At 42.4% G+C, this 25,666-nt stretch overlaps 1 protein-coding gene across 1 annotated transcript in view; it reads right to left on the bottom strand.

The window, feature by feature from the left end:
• Nucleotides 1-25,666, bottom strand: part of LOC139728838 (zinc finger SWIM domain-containing protein 8-like) — a 68,589-nt gene that overhangs the window by 4,561 nt on the left and 38,362 nt on the right. Inside the window, exons 3-15 of the mRNA XM_071639774.1 lie at nucleotides 23,833-23,927; nucleotides 22,307-22,599; nucleotides 20,942-21,144; nucleotides 16,919-17,120; nucleotides 14,944-16,155; nucleotides 13,911-14,051; nucleotides 11,214-11,387; nucleotides 6,522-6,708; nucleotides 4,137-4,369; nucleotides 3,031-3,685; nucleotides 2,353-2,563; nucleotides 1,202-1,312; nucleotides 396-688 (exon numbers count right to left, since the gene is read on the bottom strand). Coding sequence (XP_071495875.1) covers nucleotides 396-688; nucleotides 1,202-1,312; nucleotides 2,353-2,563; nucleotides 3,031-3,685; nucleotides 4,137-4,369; nucleotides 6,522-6,708; nucleotides 11,214-11,387; nucleotides 13,911-14,051; nucleotides 14,944-16,155; nucleotides 16,919-17,120; nucleotides 20,942-21,144; nucleotides 22,307-22,599; nucleotides 23,833-23,927 — 4,010 coding nt within the window. The remainder of the gene's footprint in view (nucleotides 1-395; nucleotides 689-1,201; nucleotides 1,313-2,352; nucleotides 2,564-3,030; nucleotides 3,686-4,136; nucleotides 4,370-6,521; nucleotides 6,709-11,213; nucleotides 11,388-13,910; nucleotides 14,052-14,943; nucleotides 16,156-16,918; nucleotides 17,121-20,941; nucleotides 21,145-22,306; nucleotides 22,600-23,832; nucleotides 23,928-25,666) is intronic.

Genomic DNA, 25,666 nt, shown 5'->3' with positions numbered 1-25,666 from the left:
CCCGGCAAACTGCAGATTGCATGAAAGTGTGCATCGTACACATGGCGCACATCACAAGCTTGAAGCAAGACGTCCCCTGCGATCAGGATCCGGGGCCTGCACTTAAGGCCCATGAAGCTTTAAGTTTGTAAATGACCCTGGTGCTATCTCAACCTTATATGTTAACATATGACAAACTAAAATTGAGTGGGAGAAGTCTACATTTAAGGCACGAGAAAATACATCTTGAGCAGGAGACATACAGAAAGAGTGGGAGAAATTCAAACTCCAGTCGGAAAGCTAGGGATCTTGAGAAAAGCGGGAGAGTTGGCGTCTCTCTTACAAGTAAAGAAAGCTGGTGATTAGTTTTTGAGCATTTTTGTGCTGTTATGTCTCAGTTTGGAAGACTTATCCACCTGTTATCCACGAGACGTGCGAGGAGTAGGTGCGCGAGAGCCAGTTGGGTGTGACGGCGTTGTGCAGCCGCAGGGCGTAGAGGCCGATCTCGAAGGCGCACAGGTGCAGACCGCGGTGGGGGCCCGAGTGGTTGGAGTTGGTGCACTCCTGGGTGAAGAGGGCTGTGCTGCTAGACCCGCCGGCCCGCATCAGGACCGTCTTGGCCAGCTCGAAGAAGAAGTGGGCGGAGGCCTCGCTGGGCTGGTTGGGCACCGTCGGACAGTTGTCGTTGCGGCCGCCCTTACGACCCCTTCTGCGGGAGATGACAGGCGTGGTTTTTTGTGGGGGGCAGGGAGAGGTCGGGGAATGAAGGACAAAATGTTCAGACAGGTATCTACCCATTACATAGCAAAACTACTATGTAATCGAGAATGTATTGTTCCCTTTACTATGAGCAAAGAAGTGCAGAGAAGCTTCCATCATATTTTTCACAATATATCACCTGCACAGATATTACAACACTCCATACCATAACAAGAGAAAAATGCACAGTACCTACTTACAACTGGTACTTTTGCTTCATGACAAGTATGTACTGAAATTCCAAGCATACATGCTCTATGCAGAGTGACTACTTCAGGAGTACTACCACTCACCTACAGACAAAAGCTTAATATCACATGTGAAAACAGTGGTAATTTTGGCAAAAAGTCATCACTCGTGGTATTATCAAGCCTGTCTCTTGATGGTACACTAACAAATCTTTACAAATGAGCCTCACTTCCAGGACCTGGTCATGGTTCTAGATACATTGCAGAATACTAACCTGTTACCCTTGCTTCCTGCCACACACGCCTTGTTCTCATTGATGTTCTCCGCTGCGCTGGGAACAGAGTTGAGCCTCATGAGAGAGACTGGTATCCCCTGACCGGGACTCCTGGGAGATCATGAATGTAGGGGAGAACAGAAGAGAAATGATCACCATTCTCTATAAGTATCATCAAAGCATGTTTACCTACCAATGCCTGGCGGATTCATCACACAAATTTATGGGAAAGGAAAAAAAGCATGTAGTTTCCATTAATGTAGGGGAATTTGAACAAGAATTCTCACTATTAAACTGTAAAAACTCAAAAGGCAGCTGCACTATTTAATTAATGTAACAATGAGTTAACAACGCTGTGCCGCCAGTGCACAGCCTGATCTCTATTGATTGTACATGAAGAATAGACGACACTATCTCAATCTGAAAACTATGGGAGCTTTGTAGATTTTCCTAGCAACTGTTATATGTTGGGAAAAGAAATATCACACTGTAGGCTCTGAAAATGCATTTCTATTGTGAAGTGACAATGTTTACGTCATAATTAAAGAGGGAAAATTAGATAAGATTACTGTATATGCTTTGTCTGTGCCTGCTGCACAGTAACTCCACATTACCGAAAGTGCACAAGTGAGCAGCGAAAGTGTGATCTGCTTGACCTCAGCGTGTTGCATGTGGGTGGGTAAGATCACCTGGCATATGACCAGCGTATGGACACGACCAGCGTATGGACACGACCGCTAGTGACTAAATGTTTACATCTACATGCGATCCATGGAATTAACAGGGAATGGCAGGTGTTGAACATGAGACATTTTTTTTTTTAAATTGATTTTTCACACATTCCCGGAACAACTTTGTTTTAACATTCTTTTCCAGGTTGTCTTATCTGACTTTGTCGATCAAGTAATATTGCATGAAGACTATTCAGGTAATACCACATGTAAATTGATTGATTGATTAATTCTGCATGACAATCATCAAAAAGCATATCTGTCTAGGTAGCAGGGATTCGAACAAATGAGCATTTTGCATCCATGCAAACACACAGCAGCACATGTCATCTATGGGGCCGGCGGTAGTACCCTTGCACTACACTGGTATTGAAGGGGGAGAGAAATCAGACTTCCTGGTATCCATGTCATGAGACTCACCCTTCGGCTTCCCTCATCTTCGGCCGTGCCCCCGATCCCCTCTCCCCGGAGCTGCTGGAGCTGACGGAGTCACTGGAATTGCCGCTGCTACCACTGTCACTTCCAGGCCCGTGGTATCGACCCCATCCCCCCGGGGGCACCCGCCTCGCTAGGGTAGGGGAGTTATCACTGGAAGTGGTCTCTGGAGCACTGCTGTCTATACTGGCCATACCTCGGAGAAAATTGGTGTGTAAACACATATCAAGCTACCTCTCGGAGGGTTCAGATCACACAAAATTTCATATATACCTGTGGGACAGCTTTGAGGTCTCATTACGGGAAGTCAGTTTTCAGACATATGTTTGAAGCAGAACATTAATCTGCAGAGGTAGTTAGCAACAAGTTGCAGTAAATTACCTCACAAATGATTTATGGGTATTAAGTTGCATCTACTATTTGGCTTTCATGAAAGTAACATTATTCTATTTGTGTCAAAAGGAGCTACTGAAATACAACATTTTTCAGAAATATGCAGGAGAGAAAGAGCAGCATATACCAAGAGAAATTTCCACCAATACAGTCGGGTCTCACGACTAACATGGTATGGCACAAAGACTGTGAAAAGCCTGCAATATACATGTATCAAATGAAGAAATTTTATCAGAGCATCTTGAATGATAACATTACTTGATAACCTACCTTTACTCTTCCTTGGATGTCTACCAAATATCCTCCCCCAATAGCTGATGCCAGTGCTGGTTGCTGGATGACTGGCCCCGCCCGGTCCGTGGGATGGGTGGTGGCTTCCTTCATCCTCACCTGGTACAGAGAATTCTCCCCTCACTCGGGCCCCGCCCCCTGGTCCGACCACCGGGGGTTGACCTATCCTGCACATGGGGGGTTGTTCAAGGTTGGAGTTCCCCGGCATGCCCTGGGAGCCCGACGGTGGGGCGAGACCGGTGGGGACCGGCGGCATCGCCTTTGCCTTCTTGTCCTTGCGACTGCTGCTGTCCGATCCCCCCTCGCAGCTGTCGTGGCTGTCCTTCGCACTCCCCTTCCCCCGCTTGGAGTCCTGCTGGTGGTGGTGATGTTGGTGGTGCCCGCCGGTGCTGCTTCCGGCCCGGCCAGACGACGCGGCGGCCAGAGACATATCTGCAATGTTGTTGGCGAGGCGGGTGGCAGCATCCTCACTGATGTTGGGCTGGTGGTGGTGGTGGTGGTGATGGTTCAGGGCGTGTCCCTGCGACTGGACCTGCTGGGAGGGCCTAATTACCGACGTGTTGGTGGATACTGGCACTGCGCAGGGTGTCTTGTGCGTCTTGGGGCCAAGCTTGTCTAACAGCCCATCAAGAATCTGTAACAACACCATGGCAACAGAAATGCATGGGGCATGAATTCAGAACATTAGTGTGCAGAAACTATCAGGATAGCACAGAGCACTGTGATTCTACAGCTTGTCTTGTCTTAACCTATTCTGTTTCACAATCAGAACCTCATTTGTGTCATTTTAATGGTACAATGTTAATGGTACACATAAAGGGAAAAAAATCACAGCAATAGTTCAGTAGGAGAATATATTTTTCACGAGTAACATTGTCTCTTTATCATAGTTACAGCATAGAGATTTCTGCATATCTTTATTGCCTACAACCAACAACATGCTGTGTGGTATTTTGATTCACAATTCTTGGTTGCGAGATAGATGGACTGCCTTTAAACATTTAATAAGACACCTTCAACTGTGCACAGGTTTCAAAAATATTGATTGCGACCAAGATTCCAAAGAGGGAGTCGATGGATGGTACCTGTCTCAATTTGCTCTGGTCTTCCTTGTAGTGGGACAGCATGGCCAGGGCTAGGTCTCCCCGCTGGCGCCGGGTGCCCTCGCAGAGCAAGGGGTGGTCCGCCTCACTGACGTTGGCCTTCATCGACATGGCCGCCACGGCTGCCTCGAAGCCAAGCTTCTCGTCACTCGGGCTGCGCTCTCGGGCCTGCGCCATGCGCACCGATGACCGCTGCACGCTGGCTGCCGGTTGACCTGCTGGGGAAGAAATGGGCCAAAGTGTTCATTTTCCACGAGGCTGCAGTAAATATTGAAACCAGTATGCCACAGATCCACTGCATAGAATTCATGGATAATGGACTTCTTACAGAAAAGTGATGTTCACAAAATGGGCTGATCACATACTCAGCTCTGTGAAGGGCATCAAAGTTGGAAGTCTCAACAGAATGTTCTCTGTACCTAAATGATCAAACAGGCAAGTAAAAAAAGACTCACACATATTTTCCTCACAGTTAAGAATTTGCAGTAACCTGAAAGGTTGTGTCTTTGTTTGTTTGTTTGTTTTTGTAATATCTGTTTCATTATCTGTTGCATTATGTCTGCTAATGTGCTGTCTAAAAATGAAGAAAACTGAACATGAGAAAAGACAAAGCGAGTCCAGCAGTATAAAGGACAACAATTAAATCACTGCACTACATTAACAATGAAGGGGGCTCTTCTCCTTTTTTCTTCTTTTTTTTTGCACAAAACATAATAAATTCAGCTATTTCTACTCACTTTTTTAAGGGTAGTAACATTCTCAAGACAAATCTGTCCATCTATACTCATTTTAAAAAACAAAAATAACACTCATTTATCCCCCCCCCCCCCAAAAAAAAAGAAAGGAAAAAAATTATTTCGCAGCAAAACATTGGCAGCACAATATAACAAGTATATTTGGTGCATCGTAGAATGGTAGGGATTGGGTCCCCCTTTTCTAGAAGGTATGCTATAGGTCAGACCAAACTCTTGCTGCTGTAGATGTGTCTGATACGACCGACACTGCTGTGCTAATATTCAAAATTTCATGACAAGTGATCATCTTGGCAGGAGCAAAGTTGGCAACCCATCAAATAAGCTCTGCTTGACTTGATTTCCACAACCCGAGACGTCCACAACCCCAGACGTCCATCAAGAAAAGTATCATCCCACATGAACGATATCACCGACAGCCTGACACCACGCTGGTAACAACAAGGGGGTAAACAACCATCCGTGCACACTGCGACCGACGCCCCCTTTCCACACCCCGATGAAGGTATGTCAAGAATGTCGGAGGCAGCGAAACAAGTGGCCCTCATTCGACAGAGATTAACGAGGATTGAGATTGGGGAGGGAGGAAAACGAGGACGCTCCGATGGATCTCCGACCCCATCCAATTTTTCATGCAGCCTAAAAGGCCTGCCAAGAAACATTTTGTGGAGAAGTCATCCAAAAACAGACAGAAATTTTTAATCAGACCATGGCCGAAAGACATAATACAGACACAGAGGTATACAAACACTCAAAAGTTGATAGGTCATTGAATTTGAATACAATGGAGAAAATGATAAGGCAGTTTAAAATAGTTCAATGTCAGAAAGAACTTGACACAATATCTTACGTACATCCTAGAGTTGCCATCTCTACTAAGGATTATGAGAATCTTATTGGCTATTTCCTTCTTTCCTGCTTGCTTTTGTATTCTTATCAACATGTATCAAATCAAGATTCTATGCACGTCCTCAAACATGTCAACAAGAGATTGACAAGCCATCCTGTCATGAACTTGGATACCCTTGAACTCAGCCACTTAAATCGATACCAAAATTGAATGGCCTTGACCTGCTAAAATCAGGTCATCTTTACCTCACTGTTATCATATGATGGAAATTATAAAGGCGAGTACACGTCAGAGGACCCTGTACATCATGTAGGTCCTATACAGTGTGTATCCAAAAACACAAAACAAAACAAAAGATAATCCAACTTCAGATTGTTATTTTTTCATGATTTTTTGTTTTGAAATGCAATGTAGATATCATGACTCAAACTTCGCAATTACTCTGGCTCCCCTTCAGACAAAAATACACACAAATATGGTCCCTTGGTCTCTGCAATGGTTTAACCCTCTGTAGCCCGGGCTATTTTGAAATTGTATAGCCTGGGTTCAAGTCCCATGGTTCCTTTTGCCGACATGTTTGTTGAATTATAGATCAGCAGTTGCGATCTTACACATTTCATTTGCAAAGGGAGAAAAAAATTGAAGAAAATTCACAACCTCAACAACATGACACTTTGATCTCAATTAGAAAACCCCCCACTTTGTGACCTAGCACCTTGCAACTGTCCTTACTGTGACCTTTGACACTGAAAAACTGAGACCCACCTGGCAGACAGAGAGCATCAAAGATAAAGCTGGCCAGCATGAGGGGCAGCAGGGCCTCGCCCCGCGACCTCAGGGTCCCGTCCCGCAGCTGCTGGGCCCTCTCCCGGATCATGCCCAGCTCGGCGGGGCCCAGGGGGATCCTCTTCAGCAGGGTCACCAGGTCGGTCTCTTGGCTGTTGAGCTTGACCTGAAGGGGGCGGCAGTGGAGGACAGTGTTAAAAGGGAACTTTACCACAAGTATATATTAAGTGGATTTGATGAATGCAGAAAACTTGTATCAGCATCACACATCAGCTAAGTTCAAGGAACATGGAACAATGCACACAACAGTTATGGATCAATTAAAGATTCAAACAAAAATGTTCATGTTGATATGCTAATATGTTTGTTAGTATGTATGTATGTGAGCACGTGTGTGTAAATATTATGTATGTATTTAGGAACAAATGTATATTTCAATCTATTTTTGTATATTATATGCATATACAGGTGTAAAATGTATTCATTGATGTGTGTGGAAGCATGTGTGCATACATCTGTCTGTCTCTTCGTTTGTCTGTTTGTCTGTCTGTCTGTCTGTCTGTCTGTCCAGCAAGCCTTTTTATCTCACTGATGTATTACACTCCAATTTAACTTTGTGCATATAAAGTGCAGGCTATCAGACCTTATCCCAGCTACAATCTGGCCTGATCGGCCCGGAAATTGAGACCAGATGACATCAGATTTATGGTCACACCTCGGCTTCTCCTCCTTTCAGGCATTGCGCAGAAAGGGGTGAACGTCCTGAGGAAACACATGCAAGCTGCAGCAATTTGTCCCTTTCTGTTGTTGTTTTTTTACATTTATTTTTCCTCATAAAATTCAAAAACTTGGTGTTCCTTTATTATGTTTGATATTCAGTTATGTCCACTTGTCTTTTCTGTTCTATTTTCCATTTGAAATTCACAAATTTGATGTTCTTTTCTGGTGTTTACCCATTAATTTCTGAGCTGCCTCTTGCAAGAGTAACCCTGCAATACATTTTGGAATTGTTCTGAGGGATGACAGAGGACAGCATGATTTAAACTTGGGGGACTCTGTTTTTTTTTTCTTCTTTTTCTTTTTTATTTGGGGGGGGGGGGGGTCTTTTTTCATCCCATATTTTCTCTTGTCTATGTCTCTCGAAGTTGGAGCAAATGCATGCCCACTTTATACTCTAAAACCGTAACCGATTGCAGAAATTACAGTTTATCAAGCTCCATTATTTTCATAGGTTCCTTTTTTTTAAATTCCTTTTTAGTTTGCTTATTCATTTTTAGTAAGCATCAGCCTGTTGCTATGCATACAATCTAACTTGTCTGCTAAATGCTCTCAATAAAAACTGCCATGGACACATCATTGTTTAAAGCGAAGCCCGTCTTATAATGCATCTAAGTTATTTAACAATCTACCCCAAGATATTCGAAATATTGATAATTTAAGCTCTTTTACACAAGCAATTCAGAAAGTAAATTTCCAGATATTATGTTGATTTTCTCTTGCCGCTCATTTGTAACAAATCCTTGTGTTATTTTTGTTTGTTTTAATTATGCATATCATTTTCGTCACAGTTTGATTTTGTTGTTATCGTTATGTACTCTAAGTCATTTCATACTTGTATTCATATTTGTTCCAATTTTAGTTCTGTTCACTGTATGCTATTTATGTTGTGTTTTGTCAGTTTTTTTATCATCATTATTATTGTACCTGTTCCTCTGTTTCTGATTCAGTTTTGTAAATTCTTATGCACGGCCTTGCTGAAAAGCAGATTCAAAGCTGATACCAGGCTTTTTTACCGTGTTGAAATAAATAAATCAAATCAAATCAAAATCAAACATCTTGCTTTTCTGTTCCCAGTTTTGTGTGTGTGTGTGTGTGTGTCATTCATTTATTTGACCACACTTTATCTATCAGGATATCGAGTCTAACATGTCAAATACCAGTGCACTTGGTTATTTCACATCCCTCTTGTCATCTGGAATGTGGTAAGAGCGGTAGGAAACAGTCCCCAGTCTACCTGCCCCCCCCCCCCCCCCCCTCCCAAAATTGAGCACCATTCCGCTCATTCCTACAGTGGCCCCTGTAGAATTGGGATGGGTTTAAGGGGAAATCCAGTCCCAACATAAGTTAGTCTGATAAGAAAGAGTAAAATATTACAAGTTCAACGGTATAATTTTGATCAAAATTGGATGAAAATTAGGAAGTTACGATATCTAAAAGTTTCGCTATTTTTTCAGGAAACAGTTCTTGAATGGTCAATGTGAATATGCAAATGGCAAAGTGAGCATGTCATCCCCTCATAACTTGCCATATAGTTTGCACATATAATTTTGAAATTTCAAATTTTTCATTCAAATGCAATTATGCCCGAGGTTCAAATCCTTGTATGCCTAACTGATTACTATTCTTAAGTTACCTAGGTATTCAACCAGGAACAACATCATGTTTCAGACTTCAATGACAGAAACATTGAATTTTTATTCATTTTTGGGGTTTTTTTTTTACACGTTCAATAGTGAGGGGATGACATGGCTACCTCACTCATTTGCATATTCATATCCACTGTACAAGAACTGTTTTGCAGATTTTAGCAAAACTTCAAAATGTCATAACTTTGTTGTTTTTCATCCGATTTCAGTCAAATTTTTACTGTTGAACTCGTAAGATTTTACTCTTATTTTATCAGATTAACTTGTATTTGGACTGGATATCCCCTTCAAGGAAACAAACTTTTCTCCCATTTAAGAGGGGCTCCCCATCTGTGCTCCCACCTCCCCTCCGCCCCCCCCCTACATCCAAAGCGGTGGCTATTACTGACCCATGCAGATCACTCCACAGATAATTTACATATGCACAGACATTGCAACATGGAGGGGCATGGGGATAGAAAAAGACAGCAAAGTTGCCAAGCTCTATACACTCCAAGTCTGGGGCACAGCACAATCAACTGCCAAGTGGTAACTTTTACACTGAAGTACGTAGCAGTCTTCTACCCAAGAAAGTTTAGGACACAGCCATTTATAGTCAAGAAGTTCAAATCACTGGAACATTTGTCTGGATTACACTATCATTTCAAGACATTAATGAGGAATGATGGGCAGTGTTTCAGCTAGAACATGACTAGATTATGATGGCTGTAAGCCTCAAGCTTCTATATCATTCCACGAAAAGAATGCAGAAAGGTTAGCCTCGTGGAATTCTGAAGGTTTCCCCAGAAATCGGGTGAGCACTGTATTTGATAAACATCTTCCACGGCAAGATCCTGCCCAACTGCCTCTTCCTGAATGGTTCCTAATTCGATTAGGAAGAGGAAGACCCCAGGGTGGTCACGAGGGAGAGGAAAAAAAGACAAAAGGCCGGCGCAGGAAAACAGAAAAGGACTTCGCATCACTTTGATACGGTCTCGCTTTGTTTACTGCCTTTCAATGGGCAACAAAAGAGCACTTGCATGTTTCAGGATATGGACAAAGGGGCCCCATAAGACTCAAAAGGAATGTTTTGTAACTCTGAAAATGTCAAGTAACAAACTCTCAAGGTATGACCCTATTTTATTTTCCTCCTCCTACCTCTTTTCTTTTCCACCCTCTTTCATCACTGTAGTTTGTCCTCCAATTTTTTTTTTCACAATTTCTCCTTCCTTCTATTCTTCCTCTTCATCCTCTTCTTTTTTTTCTTCGTTCTACTTTCTTCTCTCATTTCTCTTCCCACTCTCACTTTTATATACTCTCCTTGATACTTTTTTTTTTTAATTTGCTAGTAAGATGAGACTTGCTTTATCATTAAAAAAAAGAGAAAGAAATGAGTGAGAAAAGGGGTGAAACAATTTACACTTGCACGCGGCCAGTTTTTCAGTCGACGTGGGAGTGAATAACAGGAAGTGTGTGAAAATACAGGACAGGATTCTCCTGCATTGATGGGGGAGGGGAATATTTTCTCTTCTTTTTTTTTTTCATATGAAGCCATATGAGCTACTAGGCATTGTCATCCATGATATGGCAATTATCTGCAGCTTCTATACCGAGGTAAAAGCATTATGATGTTTCAAAATATTTCGAGTTTCACAGGTAAGTGCAACTAAAGATTCACCATAGCAAATATTTATCTTTTCCTCCACTGTTTTCAGCAGTGTTGACACATCCAATTATTGGCATGGCTTCAAAGTGCTGCATATTTGTCATTTTACGTGGAATCTTTCGACATTTTCAACCCCACATTTACTCATTATCTGTCCCTAAGTAGAACCCCACTAGTAGCTGTATTGTCTACATTGCCCGCATTCCGTATAAATCATCAATGGACATGTGTAATTTATATCAAGCTACAATGGGGGATACATTCCAATTACATCAAATTAGTTTGATAGGTTCTAGGGGCCTAGGCCAAGGGGTACACATATACACCTGCATAGGCAGCAGAACATTTTTAATGTGGGGGGGGGGGGTGTCCACTACAGCAATGTAATATGATAATTGTTCATTCTGCTGCAAGGAATATTGCAGAATGTTTACATTTTGATATTGGCCAGGCAAATGATAACATGATTCACTAAAATCTCTCCCCAAAACAGCTACACCATCAATGCTTTGATATTGACTCCACTGCCCGCCAACACCTTTGCACTGTTGCACATCACAAAAGAACTTAGGGAAAATATTCCCTGAACACTTAGTGTACCTCAAGGGCCTTGGTTGATGCCGGTTGCCTCGGCAGCTCGAGGCCGAACATGCCCATCCTGAAGGCGAGGTGGTGGCACTCGGGCTGCTCAGAGAGCACACTGCACAGGAACGCTGCCTTGGACAGGGTCATACTCGTCAGGATGCTCTGTGAGTTAACGTGCCTCTTGCGGGCCTGGTAGAGGAATGAGGGAACACCCAGGTCAATTACCATTTGGTAAATCATAACTTGTGCTCTCTCTCTCTCTCTCAAGGATTAGCCAAAGTCATGGAGGGATGCATTAAACCCTCCAACCAATATTCAATGGCATATTCATACATCCAGCATCAACATCCTCCAGCACCATCCTTCATCATCCTCCTACCATCATCCACCAACATCCTCCTCACACCATCCATAAACATCCTCCTACCACCACGGGGCTTGACATTAGCGATGGCCCGGTGGCGAGGTGGCCAAGGGCCCCAAAGAATTGATGGTGGGCCACCAAATTTACAACAAGGCTATCTTTCGGTCACTCAATCAGACCCTTATGACTAAAAATGGGTTGTCATGCTTCCATTTGCTTCGGGCCACTACACTTTTTTTTTTTGGCCACAAAAAATTTCAAATTTTACTATAGTGGCCTGAACAGCCAACCAGAGAAAAAAATTAGTGTCTAGCCCTGCACCACCCTGTACATCCTCCTGACACCATCTGTCAACATTCCTCGTACCATCAACATCAACATTCTACTGACACCATCTAACAACATCCTTCTGACACCATTCATCAACATTCATTGCACCATCAACATCAACATTCTACTATGCCATCTATCAACATCCTCCTGACACTGTCCATCAACATTCTACTAACACCATTTAACAACATCCTCCTGACACCATTCATCAACATTCATTGTACCATCAACATCAACTATGCCATCTATCAACAACCTCCTAACACTGTCCATCAACATTCTACTAACACCATCAAACAACATCCTCCTGACACCATTCATCAACATCCTCCTACCATCAAAATCAACATCTTCCTACCAACATTAACATCCTCCTACAATCAACATTAACATCCTCCTACCACCAACATTAACATCCTCCTGACACCGTCCATCAACATTCATCGTACCATCAACATCAATATTCTACTATGCCATCTATCAACAACCTCCTAACACCGTCCATCAACATTCCTTGTACTATCAACTCCAACATTCTACTAACACCATCTATCAACATCCTCCTACCACCATCTATCACCATTCTCCTACCATCATCTATCAACATCCTCCTATCACCGACATCAACATCTTCCAACCATCAACATCCTTCTACCAAAAAAATTGACATCCTCCCACGATCAACATCCTCCCACCACCAACATTAACATCTATCCTCCTACCCCCATCCATCAACATCCTCCTACCACCATCTATCAACATCCTCCTACATCCAACATTAATATCCTCCAGCTATCAACATCCTCTTACCACCAACATTAACATCCTCCTACCACCATCTATCAATATCCTCCTAAAAACTTCTTCCTACCTCCAACATTTACATCCTCCAATCATCAACATCCCCCTAAAATCTTCCTACCTCCAACACTGACATCCTCTTACCACTAACATTAACATCCTCCTACAACCATTTATCAACATCCTCCTACCACTATCTCTTAACATCCTCCTAACAGCATCCTCCTATCCCAACATTAACATCCACTAACCATCAACATCCTCCTACCACCAACATTAATATCTTCCTACCAGCATCTATCAACATCCTCCTACCACTATCTATTAACATTCTCCTAACAACATCCTCTAACATGTACCACCAACATTAACATCCTCCAATCATCAACATCATCCTACCTCCAGCATTAAAATCCTCCTACCACCATCTATCAACATCCTCCTAACAACATCCCCCGACCACTAACATTAACATCCTCCAACCATCGACATCCTCTTACCATCATGATCAACATTAACATCTATCCTCCTACCACCATCTGTCAACATCATCCTAACAACACCCACCTACCACCTACATTAACATCCTCCAATCATCATTAACTTCTTACCACCAACATTAACATCTATCCTCCTACAACCACCTGTCAACATCCTCCTAACAACACCCACCTACCACCTACATGAACATCCTCCAATCATTATTAACTTCTTACCACCAACATCAACGTCTATCCTCCTGCCATCATCTATCAACATCCTCCTAACAACATCCTCCTACCACAAACATTAACATCCTCCACCCATTAACATCCTCTTACCACCAACATTAACATCCTCCCACCAGCATCCATCAATATCACCAACTTAAGGGTGTAGAAATATGTGAACATTGTATGCAAAGTTGGCAAATGGAAAGAAAAAAGGCATAAACAATGAAATGGCACTGTTTGATCTTTGAAAATCTCTTTATCAAAGCTAAGAGTAGCATTCTCACTTGCTTACAAGACACTCCTCTTTTTTTTTTACCCATGCCTTCATGGGAAACAGGAGAATCAAAAATAATTTTAATTGCATATTCAAATCCCACATTCCTGATGTCTTGTAAAACTTGGCGACTTAAAATATTCAAATTGTGAAGCACATAAACGCACACACATCAGCAAAATATCAGACAGTAACATCTCTCTCAAATTCCAGCATCGTCGGCTCACCCTATTGGAGAGACCAGCAGGGGGTGGGGCATCCAGGACTGGTGGTTTCTCCAGCATTTCCTCGGCTAGCTGGATGGCCAGCTTGCAGGCGTGCTTCGTGTACCCATGGGCATGGAGGGCCTCCGCCCTTGAAAACATGATCTGATGGAGGGGGAGGGGGGTGGGGAGTGTTAAAAGCATTTCACATTTGAAACATATCTCACATACCTCAAATGAAATCGAAACTCAGCCAGTCAATATGACAATGCATAACTCATGGAAAATGAATTATGTGCGGAAGTTGGTGAAAGCTGGTGTTGATGACATCTTTGCTTCTTCATGGACTATTGTTACATGAAGTATATACATGTACGCATATACTTGCATACTTGGATGATGATCTTTCCTTGAAATGTAGGTATATCACTATCATCATCATCAATATCAATATCATCATAACCACCACCATCATTACTGACATTAATATGGCATGTATTGATAACCATGACTAGAACAACAAAAACAATGATAACAATACAAACCCATTCATGTGTATACATTGTACATCAACTTTGGTATGATACATATCAATACTTCCTCGTTCATATTTTCCTCAAATGCTGACTAATCTATATACAGTGCTGATTATCTGGTCAAGAGGCTGTCTCTTTAAAGTAAACAGCTCCCTTTAACCATTTGTGTGCTTGAGTGTCAATTGGCATGGAACACCTCATAGGGTTGTAAACGCTGTCTAACATCCCTGGCACAGAAAGGGTTATTCCTAAACTGAAGTTGACAGCTTCTTCACTTCATAAGTCAATGATTACTGAGGCAAATATCACTGACACTTCGTTACTGCTTATCAACAGGTATAACACCTGCCACTTTGCAGCGGTTCACAGCAATCATCGCTGGATAAATGGCAAAACTACGACTACAGTGCTTAGAATCTGAGTTGCATGCAGAATGAAAGTAATCCTATTCATTAATCTCCACAGGATTGCAGTACAGATTAGAAAGGGAAATTGAAAAGCAGCTTTTCTTTTTTTATTACCTCAATCCTATCCTCCATCTTCTTGATGCCAACAAATGGGTTAGGAGTGTCATTCTTCTTTTTGGGTCCCGAAGGCTCAGCGGTCTTGGCCTGCCTGGTGTCGTAGTAGTACATCTGGTATTCATCGCTGGAAGGTTGGGACTCGCGGGATTCCCGCTGCTCCACCTGCAACGCCTGCTTCCGTCCCGCCCTGGCGTCGTTGGACGAGTCGCTCTCCTGCTCCCTGCGGAGGGGCTCGGCCACCAGGCCTGCCTCGCTGTCTGTCAGGTCCGAATCTCCGCGTTCGACGTGCTTGCTTTTCGTCTTGCGCTTACCGCTCGGTTTGTCCCCACCACCTCCCGCGGCGCCCTCGCGGGGGGAACCTGTTCCCTGGCTGGACGCCTCCTTGGGGTCGTGGACGAGCGGCTGTAAGTGCTTGCTGTCCGCAGCCTGCTTTGAGGTGAAATTTGACACCGTCTGCACATCGGAGTCGGTGTCGTCCGAGTGAGACAGACTCAACCCTGTCTGGTAGCCTTCGACCCTGTCGCTTGAAGAAGACATAGATGAATCGGAAGAGTTCACTCGCAAGAGGGTCTCGCTGTCGGACTCCACCTTGGACTTTTCGTCTTTGGATCCGGGCGAGCTGGCCTGAGGGCTGCTGCTGCTGACGACAACATTGACACCCTGCTTACTGGGATCAACTTTTGACTGACTGGGGCCTGATAGAGTGGAAGAAGTTGCAACTTTAGTATGGACAGTGCTGACCACTGGCCGACTACTGGTGTCTCCTCCCTGTTCTACTTTCACTCTTGGAATGCGGGTCTCTCTGTGTGTGACGCCCTCAATGGGGAAGTCACTCCAGTCCAGCATGCACGCTTCGATGGCCGGCTTGAAGCCAGCAAAGACTTCGATGTCCACCCTCCGAAGGTTGTTGTTGTTCGCCCCACCGCCGCCGCCACCCGTCCAGCAGTGGGAGGGTCCCCGCGACTTGCGCGCCTTCTCGATGACCTGCAGGTGCCACTTGCGGAACTCCTGCTCGTGGCCCCCGCGGTCCTGTCGGGAGTTGATGGGGTTGAGGGCGGCGAGCCGCCAGAGCGTGACGATCTCCTCGCACATGCTGGCGCAGGCGTGCTGGGCAGCAGCTGTGCTGCTGTTGCTATTTGCCCTGTGTCCATGGTTACCGTGCTGTGAGTGCAGCGCGGAGGTCCGCGTGCTAAACCACCAGATCACAATCTGAAAGATGATATCACATTCATTTTAGAAAAATGCATCAAAACAGTGGCAACTCCTTTTCTAAATTCATTTCTGATCTCTACTGTGCACAAATCTCCAGTAAAAGTTTCCTAGATACAGGCACTGCCACACCCCAAATGATACTCATTTTCTCTGCATGCCATTAACAAAACTGATTATACATCTCAATACAGGTCTGCATTGTCTTTCGATTTTGTTTTTTAGAATCAATCCTGCTTTCATGTCATTCACAATTTATATGTTCATATGAAGACTTTGAATGCAAAAACAGATAAACACCATTTTCAATTTTTTTAAAGTAAGGTCATCATCAAATAGAGGAAATCAAATCTTTTCAATGGCACTGCACTCATCACATAACAAGAAATATTTCTGAGGATATTATCAAAATTACCACATATGTTTAAATTACTTGCAGTATTTTTCAGCAGATTAAATCTATTTCATACTGATAGAAACAGATATCTCTGTTTCTGCATTTCAACTCTTCATATGTTCAAGATAGAGATTTTTTTTTGAAATTTAGATTTTTCACATATCTGCCAAGTAGAATTTGGAACAACCGATGAAAAGACAAATCAAAATAAGCTGGACAGCCTTTCAATGCATTCATCATCCCTTTCTTTCCTCAATGCTGAGGATTACTGAATTGCCGGTCCCATGCGACAGTTAAATTGAAGTAATGCGGAAGAATCTTCTCCCCCATCACCAAACCTTTTTTTTTTCTCAATCTCACTCTCACCTGGTCACAGATGATGCATTCCTCTGTTAGGATGCGGAGGAGGGAGATGGCGTTGCTGTCACGGCGACGGTACATCTCGCGGACGATGGAGAGCAGGTTCCAGATGCCCTCCGGCATGCGCCCTCGCAGCGGGCGGAGCAGGTTGGTCCACTCGGCCGCTGCTTGCGGGGCAGTCGATGACAGGTAGAGGGAATTGACATCACTGGAGAGACATATGGGGGAGATGATATTCAAAGCTCAATGACGATGCTGGATGGATGTTATGAGGTCATTCATGAAATGAATAAAAAAGATAGGTATGTAAAACTCTTTGGGCAAATTCTTGTAAAAACTTGAATGCTCACACATTCTGAACTCACAAAAATAAAGTTTTTGTTTCCCTAAATGCACCTTTAAAATGTGCATCATTTTAAGATGGCTACATCCACACAGGACCATTTTTCTTGACCAGACCTACCATTTTCATGATGCCGTTGAGGGCAAACTAACCTCTGGCTCTGAGGGTTTTTTCACTGAACTACCCCGTCAGTGTAAATAAGACTTCCGGTAAGATTGTACTTGAACATATACATAACATCATATTACACTTGATTCAGCACGTCAGTAAAAAGTCTTTGATTTGTATTTCTCATTCTCACATGGCTAAATAAAGTGATGGTAAACAAGTCCATTATGTAGAGAACTGTTCTCATCTAAAATCAAACTAATAACCAACAAATGTAATATGCATGCAATACTTTGAATTTTACATAAATGAATGTCTAAGTTGCCCTTTAAGTTTTTTTTTTCTTGCACAAATGAACAAAAATAATATGATAGAAAAATATATGAGATACAGTGATAACAATCTCTCAAAGTGGTAAACCACCACAGAGGTAGGAAGAAGACCGCTGTAAAGCAATACTCGACAGATGAATATCAAATCGACCACAGACAAATCATGTGATTTATGGAGCACGCTTTTTAAGGATGGACTTGAGAGTGGGATATGTATCCACACAGGATGTTTGAATGATCCAAAGACCAGCCGGGAGGAAGGAAGAGTGCTTAGAGAAAAACAGACCTGTGGCACCTTTTTTCCCCCAACATACAGCCTAATGAATGAAAGGATATCACTGCTTCTGTGATAAGGATATCAACGACCCTTCATCCCAAGACCTGGGAACCCAGAAATGGGCAATGAACATGGACGATAAAAACAGTCAGTGCCTCTTTACAATGAAAAAGATATCAGCATCCCATTTACTTGCAAAGTGCTGAGATATAGTGTAAGGCACAAATCCAAATTCAACTGTGCAAAGTTCACAGTACTGGAATCTTCGACTTCTTCTTCATCATCATCATCTTCTTCTTCTTCCCTTTCTACTTTTCTTCTTTCTCGCATGATATAAGCACAGAAGGAATCAAAGGCATGCATCTAGATTGATGAGCCACAATAAACAAAATGCAATTGAAAAAACTTAAAAACTTAATCTTTGAGATGTGCCAAGCACTGGTGGTGTCCTACAGGTGGGTTACAATTAAATATTTCGTGTCACTCCACCCACATAGCCGATAACCATTCTATATCTTGCACTATCAACAGTGGTCCCATGGTCCCTATTTTCTACACAGGACCGCTAGATATCTTAAGAGGTCCCTTTGACCAATCCCCCCAGGTTCCACCAGAAATCACATTGGTGACTGGACAAGGAAAAACGTATGGAACAAGTCTTAGCTCAATGTGCCTTCCTAATTTGGCAGTGGAATGTGAAAAATGGTCCTATAATGGGGGGGGGGGGAGGAGGGTTTAGGTGTTTTTTTTATTTTGATTTATAAATGAATTTTCTTCATATACCCCATGTCTTCATTTACCCCATGTCTTCATTCAGAACAATGAACCCTTTTCTATATAGGGCCCCTCCATGGGCTCCTCCATGATGCTCTTAATGAAACAATTCCATTCAACTCTATATCATCATGGCCTCATCAAGTACATAGTTACATTGCGTCTCAGCGAAGTATGACCTATAATGATGTTACAGAAAGAAGAGTGTATATGAACTTCATACTGCTTTCTTTGATATGAATATAGAGTAATTGAAAGAGAGAATGAAAATGACAACCTGCATAAGGCTGGTCCTTCTAAGTACAGGTAAGTACACATATAGATATATAGATATGCATAGATAGATGTACAGATAGACATACATGAGTATATTGCATCTCTTGTATTTACAACATATGAACATAACATGAACATAACAAGGATATGAAGAAACCTCTCAAGAAAATGTACAAATATTTAACAATCTAATGCAATATGTGACCATGCATCACAAAACCAACAAAAAGATGCATGCCAATATTTTTTATGAGGACTCAAGATAGGTGAAATAAATCAATGTTATCAATTTTCAGGGGGGGGGGGTTTGCTGAAAGAACAATTCTTCATCTACATTATACATAAGTTTGGGATCATAAAACCAATGGGAAGTTGTGTCTTTTTCCAGTTTTTCAAGAATAGTTTTTGTAGAATAGTGTAATTAGTTATGTCCCCTTTTCATTCGTTAAAAACACTTTAAACACTCTTCACTTCAACTCTAATAACTTTTGGAAAGATAATGCTACTGTTTTGAATATTAGTAGTAACAGTAGTCATGAATAGAATGTGGTGATAGAGTGTGCTAAATTTCAGCTCAATCTGATAATCTCTTCATTGTGGTTGCCCTGGAGTTTTACATCCCGTTTTTTGTCCAATTCATTGCACTGAGCACTGCTTGGTGAGATTAAGCACTTGAATAAACCCTCCACTTCAAAGCTCTTTTTCTCAGTAATCACTTGTCCCAAGGTGTGTGTGTACCTTCTTTCCGTTATTTAGATAGGTTAGGAGAGTCAATTTGCACTGAGTTATACATCATTTGAAAGCCTAGCGTCAGTCTGCTCTTTCAGAATTTGCACCTGACTAAAAATCCATGTCTAGTGACTTTTGGGTGGTTTTGTGATGCAGGGGTTGCGTTCATCAACTCCTGGCGCAGAATTAAGGTTTCCAAACAACTATCAGGGAGCTTTTGGCAGTTGATAAACACAACGCTGTTTTGATTATGGGGTTAGAAACAAGTTTCTGAAACTCCAAAAGAGTGTGATTGCAAACACGTTTGAGCCAGAAACATGCCCCCTAATCAGACGCATGCCATTTTATACCCAAACTCGATAACGAAACGACTTATAAAGAATCATCGTATAGCCGACAGACCGTTCAGACACAAATTTCAACCGTTCTGGGAAACGTTGTATAGATGTGCAGTCTCCCACTACGCATGCCGTTATAGTCTAGTCATGAGTGACAGCTAGCTGTCACTAGCTGTGGGGTCACACCTTTCGTGCACGTTCACATTAAGCCCCGCCCAGTTATACCGTTCTATGGTCGCCATATGTTTAGACGCACACGGAATGCCGATTCGTTATCGAGTTCTAGTTCGAATCGATGCTCAAACCGTCGTTTCGCTATATGTCGTTTTTGTCATACGTCCCTTCGTTAGCGTTTAGACATGTAAATTCATCATATAGCTATACCGTTTTGGTATAGCTATACTGTTCTAGTATAATTTCTTTGCATCTGAATGCCCTGATGTTTCTGTAGAGTTAATGAATGCAAAGTTGTTTTGAAATGCATTCATAGCTCGGACCTGCCCATGCCAACCACTGCCAACTATACATCTCTGCTCCTTGGGCCAAACTGCGCAATGGAGCTGTGCAGTGACAAGGCCACCTAATCGACTCACAACAGAGTTCACTTCATAAATGCAACAATTTGAAGAACGCTATCTGAAAGGCGTTTGCAAACGCGTTTTGATAGTGGGTATTAAAATGCATTTCAAACATGGAAAAGTTGGTAAATGCAGCCAGGGTCACATATATTACAATTATATTAACCCATTGGGAACGAGTCCCAAGTATACTCGGGCAGGTGTCTATGAGAAATGCGTGTTGTAGCAAAATCAGTCTGTCCTCAACGGGTTAATGAATTGCTGGAGTACTCACCTGAAGACTATGGGAGAAGGTCCACTGAACCTAATCAGGGTCTTTTTGATATTCTCGTGGAGAATGGCCTCATCGAGGAACCAGTGGGTCATCTCGGTGGCCGGCGGGCCAGCCGTGGGGTCCGGGGCCCCACACACCTTGTTGATGGCACTGGCCTGAGAGAGCAGCAGCTCGTCCAGCAGACGCTGGGCCGTGGGTAGAATCTGGGATAGACAGAAGGAAGGGGAGAGAGGGAGTGGGGGAGATTTAGATGAAGGAGTTAGAGAGGTAAGGTGGAAGAGAGAGAGAAGGTGAAGGTGAGAGGGGGAGAAAGGTGAGGGAGAGAGGGATGCAAGGAGTTGAGGGGAGAAAGAGAGGGAACATGAGAGACAGAATGAGAGAGGAGAGATAGAAGGAATACAGGGGACAGAGGAAGAAGGAAAGGAAAAAAAGAATGTGTGTACATGTGAGTGTGTGAGAGAGAAAAGAGGGGGGGGGGGAGGGAGGGAGAGAATGCATCACTAAATGGAGGGAGCTCATTCGTCTTTGTGCACAGAAACGTTTTGAATTTTACAGCCTGTGTAGATTAGACACCAGGAACTGGAAATCAAAATCCAAGTGTAAAAGGGTATATGGTGGATGCCTGTGAGTGGCATTCATTCAACCTTTCCAGGCCCTTGCTCTATGTACACAGATATCTCACCTGTGACAATATGTGCTCATATCGTCTTCAGCAAGTAGCAAAGAATGGTGGGTTGAACAAACTTAATTCCAGCACCAGCACATATCAACCCAAACACACATACATCACTGCTATCACAAACATTCATCCGTTACTGATGACAGATCTCAAAAGTACACACGCCATGATACATCCGTCATCGGGGAGTTGAAAAACAAGATCAAAGCTACGGCAGACATTTCTTCATTCAAGGGCTATCCGATCCAACCATATTGGGTCAAAACAGAAACATTCTTTAAACACACTGAGAGAAATTGAGGCTTCAGATTTGAAGCCATTAGGCTGTGGCTGGGGGAAAAAAGTTCAAAGTTCTCTAGACTATATTCCTAAAAATATACATAATCAGAGATGTTGAAATACAGGTAATAACCACTAGTTACAACAATGGCAGGGATTATTTGACATCAGCAAAATACATAACAACACTCACTATATATACAAAGTGTACACTCAGCCACGACACAGTGTGGAGGACATGAAGTTATCTGAAAGACACATGAAAGCCATAAAAACAAACACAAAAACAAAACGAAACCTAACCCAAATGTGAAATTCTGGCTGGGTTTTGCAGAAGCATGTACGACAGCAAACCTTCAATGTGCACATGCACTTGTGGGATCATTTCATGTGGGGCATGTGCTTACCAGGCGAGGGAACTCGCTGATGAGATACTGCGCAAACTTCTGCAGCTGCTCGCGGTGCAGGCGGGACAGCGACTCGGAGACGGGCGCCCGCAGGCAGACAGCCGTCGGGTGGTGGATGCGGTAGAGGCAGAGCGCCACCACGTGGCTGCACCACTTGCTGGCCGAGCTGCACGTGCAGCTGCAGGAGGAGATGCGGCGGCGGTCGAAGGTGATGGCCACGTTGAAGGTGGCGCTGGCGCCGTGCTGCTGAGTCATCGGGTGGGACGGCACCACAGTCCCGCTCAGGTGAAATCCTGTCGGCGGAAAGGGTAATCACGGTCATTCGCATGTGAAACAAAGAAAATAAAACAAAAAAGTTTGAATATTAGTCTTAACAAATAAAAGATATGGGTGATTGTCAGCATTCACATAGTGTAACAAAATTGTTGGCACACATTCCTTTATACCTGCTTTAAATCCACAGAATTTGCTATTTGTAACTTGCTTTCAGGGAGATAGACTTCAACCAGAAGCAAATGTTACTTGAATAACAGCAGAATATTAAACATAACTCTCTTGCAAGAATGAAAAAAAGAATGGAAACAAATCAATCACAACAGCTTTTCTCATTTGCAGTAATTCCAATCCTACTACACAACATGGATTAAAGGGACAGACAAAATCGTATGGTGTCTCCATTAAGCTGACTTTCTGATTCTACAGCTCAGCTAATTTTTGGTTCTGAAGTCTCTTAAAAGTGAAACTGTCTATTAGTAACTTGTTCCCTCAAATAGTTGAATGTGCTCATGTTCATGTACTATGCAGACATGCTATCAAACACTATGGCAAACTGCAAACTGGTTTTCAGCCTGCGGAAGCCAGAGGTACATGTACATGTACCAATGAGAGAGAAGCGAATGTGCAGGACCGCTATTGAGGGCAAATAGCTTTAACTATTGACACACAAAAAAGCAGTCAATACTTGTTTTATATACCACATCCCACTTTCATATCAATGCTAAATTATATAAGGCAATGAAATGAAGTTGTCAAGCTAGCAGTCAGAGAAAACACAAGAAGTATAATTTCTCAACACACTGATGTATGTTTGGTATCGAACATTTTATCTGCGAGTGAGCTTTACTCACCTATCCATTTTGATTCTAATTGGCACCAGAATAACAAATGTTAAATGGATAGGTAACATGATATCAAGGAGCTTTTGTTTTGAAGCTCCTTGATGATATGAAGTAGATGCATAGATATGCGTGCAGGATATACTTAATACAAGCATCTTTAAAAGCCACACGTTGACTACCAGGCAGAGTAAAAAGTAGAGATTGCATCTTTGACCAATCAGAATCAAGGATTCATCAAATGAGGTATATAAATCATACTTTCTCTCACATCATCTTACTCTGTTCTTTTATAATGTATGTGTTCAGTGATTATCACTTTTACTGACAGTATTCCCTCTGCTTTGTATTTTCTTATCGTTTGTTTCCCCACAAACCTTATCCGAGGCTTGCAGAGAAGAGGATACTTACCGATCTGTAGCACATCCCGCACTGCTTTGTTTCTGACCATGTGTTCCCCTCGCTGGAATTCATCGGGGCTACCATTTGCTAGACAGGAGTACAACCTATACAATGAAATTTTAAAAAAGATACACAGAAAGAAGAAAGCAAATGAAAGAAAAAGCACTAAAGGTAATGTGAATAAGATTTGAGAATCTCCATAGGGAGATTCTACATGGGGTCAACTCCAGCACATACTACATTTCAATTACATCTAATCTTTAAGGGGAAGGTAGAGACATGTATTTAAGTACTTTCTTTTTTGGTATTCTTATCAATGTATAAATATCTTTCGTTTCAATATGATTTGTATTTATCTAATTTCTGTTGTTACTACATAATGTTCTTGCATTTATTGATGTATGTGTGTTTTTTGTTTTTTTGTTTTGTTTTTAGTTTTGGCACAGACCAGTTGAAAAACAGCCACTGACTGAAGCAGGTCCCGTGATAAAATGAAACAAACAGAACTGAACTAGTTAAAGTACAATGTACATTCTTGGACATGCTGTTCTATGCACAATATTCCTCTTGATAGGAGGGCATGAATGGGTGCTTGGGGTAATGCCATTGGCAGGGCCTCCTGGGAAGAACCTAGCTCCTGGAAGAACCTAGGATTAACCCTCTCTGTGCCAGGGACTTTGGACAGTGTGTATCATACTATGCTATGGGAGTTTGTCTGCACCAAGCGGCACTCGAGGCACAAGAAGGGTTAAGTGACCACTCTGAAGAGACTACCTGACGGTTTGTAAATTTGATGAATATCACCAGATCATCTATCATCGTGAGGAAAGAGGTGCTTCCGTTCAAATTAAACAATCATACTGCATCAGCTTCACCGATTTGAACAGCAGTGCTCTCAATCCAAAGGTAGCTAGAGGTACAATCTGTGATTCTTCCGGGGCGGGTACATGAGTATAATTATCTCTCGGTTAAACTTCTCAATGCATTGGTCAGGATATCTTGATTCCACACAAAAGATAGCAGAGGAGGAGGAAATGGATGAGGTGGCAGTAAATGTGCTCACAGTGATACATGGTATGACCATAATAAGTCATTCAATAACAAGGAAGACACTTGACTGATAAGGGAATATACTAAGAGCTCATATCAGCATGATTTTTTATTTTTTCTTCATCGAACTCAAGGGGAAATGGCAACTGCTACTTGACATTCATTAGCACCTCAGTAATTATGAGGCATTATCTTTGTTTGGACAGCAGCCAAATAGGAAATCTTAATCTACGAAGCAGCTTAATGACGTGCATTAAACATACAAACGTTGTGTATAGTGCTTTGTGATTTGCTGGAGTAAAAACAGTAGTCATCAATATTTATCTGCATTAAGTGTTATACACTCATGTCATAAGATTTATTACAGAAATACCCAGTACCAGAAAAAAGTTGTGGCTACATGGCAAATATAGATACTGCAGTAAAATCAATCAACTCTAAATTGTCATTGAGGCACAAAATTTGAGTGAACGATTTTTTTTATTAATTACTGAATCCCTCCCCCCCCCCCCAAAAAAAAAAAGTCAAATAAGTGGACGAAGCATGTAATGAGGGCTATGAACTCCCTTGAACATCAACCATCGAGAGAACAACATTCTGCCACAAAAGAAAAGGGAAACTGAAAAAAGATTTGCTTATGACACATTTCCTTAATCTGTACAAGATTGGGTCAATGAAGATTTGTGTCTTAAGAATGGCATGCAATCAATGATGTTCATCAAATTTTTGTTTCATTCAGGGAAGAGCAAATCATGAATGATGCATCGTGGGGAACCTTGACCCCCCTCCCCCA

This window comes from Diadema antillarum, unplaced genomic scaffold (genome assembly GCF_040938485.1).
Source record: "Diadema antillarum isolate AM-2024a unplaced genomic scaffold, OU_Dant_1.0 seq00000203_RagTag, whole genome shotgun sequence".
NCBI classification, from domain to species: Eukaryota; Metazoa; Echinodermata; class Echinoidea; order Diadematoida; family Diadematidae; genus Diadema; species Diadema antillarum.
The sequence above is the reverse complement of the archived record's forward strand: the minus strand, read 5'-3'. Positions and strand labels throughout refer to the sequence as shown.